This window comes from Nestor notabilis, unplaced genomic scaffold (genome assembly GCF_000696875.1).
Source record: "Nestor notabilis isolate BGI_N333 unplaced genomic scaffold, ASM69687v1 scaffold32160, whole genome shotgun sequence".
In the NCBI taxonomy this organism is placed as follows: Eukaryota; Metazoa; Chordata; class Aves; order Psittaciformes; family Psittacidae; genus Nestor; species Nestor notabilis.
Window position 1 is genome coordinate 27,582 of NW_009912071.1, and position 6,793 is coordinate 34,374.

Here is a 6,793-nt window from a genome sequence, read left to right on the forward strand (position 1 = left end):
CCTTCTGAAGGCTGAAATGGTGGTAGCAAAGGAATAGCTTGTTGTATAGGCTCCCCAAGTTTTGTAGCACTGGCACTCAGACCCTCTTTTTGAGGTTCAGTAGTATGAGCAGACTCCATCGACCCTTGAGAGACAAATATGAAGAACTTCGTGTTACCCATGAAAGCAGAATGTTATTTTTTATATTGTCCATATATATTAAAGGGCAGGAGCTAAATATCTCCTCTCAGCTTTCATCTTTGCTGGTTTGCTTGGAAGAGCACTGTCACGTTTTTATGCCTGATGCTAGTTCTGTTTAGAGATACATCCTGCAGCCCGTCCCTGCCTCACTACTTCCCTGAGGGCACCAAGTTTTTCACGTATCTATACGGATGCATAGATACGTATATGAATATGTTGCATGGCTGCATACACAGTAAATAGCTTTCAGTTAGCTGTTATTTCCCTCCCCAGTCATTTTAGATACCTGCTGGGAAGGCTTGCCCATGTGCAGGAATTCTAAGCGCTGACAGAGCCATGGTCAGCAGAGGACAACTGGAGAAGATGGCTGCTGCCTGCCAGAACGATTCACCCAATACACCATCTATCCATACCTGCTCTTGAGAACATGATTCTTTAGTGCTTCATTTATTGATCTACAAAAGGAAAAAACTGGCTGGAACTGAATCCTGGCTAAGCAGAAATACCCAAATAATCGAAGCTGCGTACGCCGCAACACTGAATCTCTGAAAAGGATTTATCCATTTGAAAATGTGGCTAAAGTATTTCCTTCATCCATGATAAGGTTCTCCTTTACCCTATCTTAGTACCCTGCACCCCTTACCTCATCTACCTGATTCTGACTATCACAAGAATTAATACTCACCATCTTCCTTTTCCTTTACAGCGACCCTTCCAGTTTCAGAGAACTGTCTAGGAAATGTAACAGCCTCTGAGTGTTGAGATGCTTCCACCCCCTTGTCCTTTGCTGCTGGTAACAATTCAGGCCACTTGAATTCTAGAAGTGGGGTTTGGAAAAGACTGAATTAAGAACTATAAAGCATCTTGCTATGAACTGTTCAGATGCACAGGTTTCATGTTTGGTATGTTATTAACCTTGTGCCAGCAATCCATACTATGATCAAAATAGGTCTGAAATTCTTACTCATAATTTTATTCAATATAAATTTCATAATTCGTAACTTTATGCCTTTACTTGGGAGAGGTAAGAATAGGAATATTCTCACAGAAAAATAGCAATGGACTCCATTTAAGTAATCTGCACATTACTTGTTCCAGAGCTGCCCATAATGGCTTTAAGTGGCACACAAAAGCCTGGAAATGTTACTATGGAGTAGTCTGAATTCCTCCCCCCTCAGAACACTCACCTTCCTCTCTCCTGGAAAACGAATAGGCTGTATCTCCAAGTCTAATTAGTTCACTGGTAGATTCTGAGCCATCTACATCATAAGATGGAACAGAAAATTCTGACTGGGACCTAAGAGGAACATAGAGGGTGAGATGCTGGTCATTTCCAACCCTAACCATTCCGTGGTGCTGGATTTACTCAAACTCTGCCACTTCAGCCCACAAGATGGAGCTGCAGAAGAGTGGCCACTCTGCTTCAGGGAGCCGGCTATTCCAGCACAGGGCATGAAAGACCAGCTCCTACAAAACAAACCAGTGTAGAAGTCGCCAAGGTGAATCGAATGCCATTTAACTGAAACACGATTATTTAGAGCAAAGACAGAGTTCTCAGCTTGTTTCATGCCACATGCAAAATAAATTTAAGGGAAACAAAACATCGTCAGCACTCTTCAAGGGCAAAAAAAGTTCTGGATCTAATTTTAGCCTTCTTGCTGCTCGACTAAAGGAGAAAGTCACCTCACATTCCATTTGACATATGTAATCAGTATGTTTCCTACTTGCATACTATTAAAAACCTGCTAGTTTCTCTACAGATACACACAGAGATAGTCACTGACTGTGGCAATGTAAATACTCAGAACTGTTCTTACCCTTCAACTGATGAGAGTGTTGAAGGCTGTGGAAGTTGACCAGCATTGCTTTCCAGCTGCTCCTGGGGTGCAATTTGAATTTCATGGCTGGAAAGCACATTGGCCTCTTCTGTTAATAATCAAGAGGAAAATTACTTCTACCCATTCACAGGTATTATTGCCAGTAGCATCAAAAGAGTTTAAGTGGAATAAACGCTTGGAGGGGGAAACTTTTATGGTAGGTTTTCAAAGCACTACAACTACCATATACTCTGTTTCAGTTATAAATAACTCTTTCTTCCTCAAAACAATTACATCCTGTACTTCTAACTAGAAAACTGGAGCCACTAACACCTGCTGGCTGGTAGCAGCAGACTGACAGAAGGAAAAAGCAGAAGTAAAGGCACTGAAAATTGCTACTGCTTTTTCTGCCATTCACAGCAAAACAGGACAGGAGGCCATTGTCTCTGCCACCAAGTTCTCTCCCCTTTACTCACGGGGTGCAACAGCCAGTGATGACAGTTCTTATCAGCTTTAAGATAGTAAGACCAGTGCTCAGCCTGCACTAACCATGATGTCTCTGAAGGGCTGAGTAGCTGGTCTTCTGTTTAGCATTTTCCTCAAAATAGCCCCTGCTGTGAATCTGCTCAAGGTCCACTTCACAGGAAAGCTCAAGTCCCACACCCCCACACACCCCCGTTTGTCTCCTAGTAAGTAAAAAGGATTTTTGTTCATTGTTCTAATTAAACTCAACATTTCCCTCCCTGAATCCTAACATCTGACAAGTCAAAAAGCAACATACTAACAGAGGAGGAATTGCCTGGAGAAGGTTTCTGCCACGGGAATGAAGCAGAAAGATTACAGTCCACAAGTCTTGCCCTTTAACAAATTTTTGGGAAAATATATTTTCTATTTTATGATTATTGTTTATGAAAATTAGGAACGTAAATACCCAGTTTGGCCACTGAAGTTTCCTCCTCGCCCTCCCTCCCACCCCTCTCCAGGGCCAGTTTGTCTCTTTCTTCTGCATTGTCAAGGTTACAAATAAGGCAAACACACCAACTAAATCTTTGCTACATTGGAAACATGAAAAAGAAGTTTTCACATAGCTTACATCTTCCAATAGATATCATTCCCTAGAACTGCTAGGGAGGAGAACAGTACAGAAACAGTTTTTACCTATTATGGGAGCTGTTTTCCAGCCATGAGTACCAAGGTCATGAGAACCTAAGCTCTCAGCAAGATAACTTGATAGCAGACAGACAGAAGAAGTAAGCTCTCCATAATATAGTAGTAGCAGAACATAATACCTTAAACTGGGATAGCCTTCTACTCACCTCCATCCTGAGAATATTCACTGTCTTCTTCTGTAAGATACTCTAACAAACCATCAAATATTTCCAGGAGGTTTCTGATAGATTCCTTCTCTCCTTTCACAATGTTCTCCCCTTAAGACAAGGTACTGCCACATATTAATAATTGGTACTTCACAAAAGAAAAATTCTCAAAAGCAGGAGTTTTCTGGAGAAAAACATTTGGAAATTCTTGGGTATTTTCTTATTTATACATGTTAGCTACAGCAGGGACTAAGTCTATGGACTGACAGGCAGGATTACAAACACTAGCTGTGCTGCACAGGTACCAAATTAGAAAGAGATACTCGGTATCAAGCAAGCAGTTTTCATTCTTTGCAGGCTATGTTAGGTGAGACTGTACCTGTGAGCACTCGGTGAAAGCCTTTATCTGTGTACAAAGGACAGACACAACACTCTTCACCCACCAGCTTTTTAAAATGCTGCAACGAGTTCAACATTCAAGGCTCATGTCAAACCCAGCCTCCAAGCTTTAACTGAATACAGAGAAACACTACACCACTCAGTACCAGCCTTCAGGGAACACCTTAGCAGATGAGTGAAGTATGACTGATAATTAACATTTCTTACAGGTCTGCCTCATACAAGACAGCTCCTATTTATTCTCTGCTTGCTGTTCAAACTATCACCTGACGTCCAAGGCAAGGGTTTTGTGTTTTGATGACATTCACTACAGGAAAAAGACCTTTCATGTAAGTCTGAAAGTATGCTTTATAACATATGGTTCTTATAAGTTGTTAGAATCAAACCACACAGATATTCAGCTGGCGTTAGTCTATGTTAAACTGAATACTTACCAGTGATGTGTGACAAGCTGACCTGCAAATAGTCCAATGCCAGGGAATCTATTACTGCTTGCACATTATGTGCATCATCCTCTTGGCTTCTAGGAGTAGCTATGAAATCTATTTAAAATAAATAATAGGGTTTAGGCTTATTGCAGATGTTTTAACTAAACTAACTTTCACTTCAAAGTACTTTTTCAATACCTTGTCTACCTGGTGAAAAGCCCAAGTATCACAGTTGTATGAAGTTTTACAAATACTGAGTACAAACCTAGAACACCCCTGGAAGCTGTGAGGATTTTATCATCTGAAGTATTAAAATCAAGAGTAGAGACCACCAAAGTACTTTTCACTCCCAGCACACACATCTAGTTCAGATCATCACACTGGAACTGCACTCTGTGTTAAGGTCACTTCTTCCCCTGTCAGAGACTAGCTGGACTGCAATGTATTCTACTGAATTGGGAGCAGCATTATTTTTAGTTCTGAGCTTATATTTAACAGGACTTGTACCTCCAGTAGCTGCCAGTTACCTCACTGCTATTAAAATCTTCTGCAAGTAGGAGTCGTGACACTTCCCAAACGGAATAGTTTACCATAAAGCAAACACAGGTAATTGTGTAGCCCCTGCTTAACCATTGCCACTGAAGTGAAATGGAGCTGGGTTAAATCAGAGTGAAGTCACAGCTCTCAGCAGACTACAAGTATTAAGCATTTTATGGGAATAGCTTCAGCCTTAATCCTGAAATGTTAATAACGAGCCAGCTCCCACCCTTCCAAGGTATCGTGCCTATGTATGGCTTTCAAGGCCTAATTTACAATAGAAGAAGTGTTGCTGCAACCATGTGAGTGAACTCCCTCACAGCTGCCATTCCTACCAGATAAAAAAGCAACAAAAATTGGCCTAGAGTACTTAAAACTTCCTAAACAATGACAATCATACGTGTTTGTCTTTGGAAGGACACAAACACTTTAAAAGCCTCATCTGTGGTAGGGTTTGCAAACGTGAATTTGTAAAATATACAGGGAGAAGAAGAAGAAGAAGAAAAGCAGGTTTAGAAATTCCTGACTATTGTTCCCACCTGGTACTTTCTCTCTCAAGATTGATTCATAAAGACGAACAAACACATCGGCACCACATTCTGAGAGATGCTTTATGTGCTGGTTTATGTGACAGCTCCTTAGAAGATCATTGGCAACGCTGACCCAATCTATTCAGAAGTAAAACATATTAATGTCAGAACTGAAATCAGACAAATAAAGACATGGTCAGTTACAGTGAAAGATGGAACCTGTTTAAGTGTCTTTGACTCCACCATAGGTGGCCATTCCTCACTGTCCAAAATACCGAGCATGTTGGATGCTTGCTGCTCCATGCCCTGTTTACTTCAGCTAGAATTTAGGGTGAGGTTGGAAAAGACCTGCAAGATCAAGTCCCACTCAACCATGTCCCTAAGCACCACATTTACACAGCTTCTAAATACCTCCAGAGGTGGTGACTCAACCACTCCCTTGGGCAGCCTGTTCCAGAGCTTGACAACCCTTCTGGGGTTCAATCTGAACCTCCCCTGGCCCAACTCGAGGCCATTTTCTCTCATTCTGTTACTTGCTACTTGGTGAAGAGACTGATCCTCACCTCACTACAACCCCCTTTCAGGAAACCTTTCATTTCGGATGGAAACATGGAAAGAGAGTGAGGAATGATCCATGCCAGCACCTTGCACAACTGGACTTGGCAGCTGTAGGACACCAAAGTACCACAAGTTGGGCAGATTACTGGTTTTTCTTCCACAAAATTGAAAGCAAATTTTGGTCTGGCTGCATTGCCAGGAATTCCAAACCTTAACGGACTTATAAAATAGGCTTTGATACATCTTTTTATCAAGAGTCACAAATGACATGTACTTTTTTGGAAAAGATGAGCTCCTCTCTTCCCAAACTCCATTTCTCTTACGCTGTTAAGCAATCACAACACTGCTAATGTAAGCATCCTTCATGAAAGGGAAACACAAGGACTACTTTGATTAGTTTGTTGTTTGGGGAATACAAGAATACGGAGCTGGTCCCACCAACTTCACTCTCTGTTGAGCACAGAGAGACGTGTCCATAAAGAGCCTGATTCTCCCAAAACTTTTGAGCCCTGAATCCCAAGTGCTTTGAAGTACATGTATTTCTACAGCCTTCCTGGTCACCCAATTGAAACGTCAACTTGGAAAAGCAAAAGCCTTCATCTCTGTTAGACTCTTGAAGGTTGGATTTTCCCCTGATACGTTGCTTTTGCAACCCAAGCAGTATTTGAACAGGTGTTATCGAGGATGTTAAGTTACTATAGAATGGATTAGCCGTCTTTGGAAGGAACAGAGTACACAATTGCTACAACAGAAGCTGATCTGTGCATGTTTTATGCACCTGTACACGGGCAGTATTGCTTTTCCATCCCTCTGCTGTTCATCCAGTTCCAGAAATCACTTCACCCTAACACTTCAACAGCTTCAGCTGCACAAGAGCTTAAAGCAGCATCTCCTCCATTTCAGACCGATGTCTTAGAAAGCTTCGGTTCACCTCCAGCTTTATCAATGTAAATGTGTCACGGGGAAGGGGGGGAAGAGGGCATTAACATAAAGAGCTTAAAGAGCCACAACGCGAGAAACAGCTGCGA

At 41.7% G+C, this 6,793-nt stretch overlaps 1 protein-coding gene across 1 annotated transcript in view; it reads right to left on the bottom strand.

The window, feature by feature from the left end:
- Positions 1–5,702, bottom strand: part of CEP95 (centrosomal protein 95kDa) — a gene marked incomplete at its 5' end in the record, with an annotated part of 15,134 nt that extends 9,432 nt beyond the window's left edge. The window contains 8 exon segments of the mRNA XM_010017682.1: positions 1–124; positions 866–997; positions 1,368–1,477; positions 1,998–2,106; positions 3,314–3,424; positions 4,147–4,254; positions 5,217–5,345; positions 5,640–5,702. The exon segment at positions 1–124 is cut by the window's left edge and continues 19 nt beyond it. Of these exon segments, the coding sequence (XP_010015984.1) occupies positions 1–124; positions 866–997; positions 1,368–1,477; positions 1,998–2,106; positions 3,314–3,424; positions 4,147–4,254; positions 5,217–5,345; positions 5,640–5,702 (886 nt within the window).
- Positions 5,703–6,793: the final 1,091 nt, after the last annotated feature.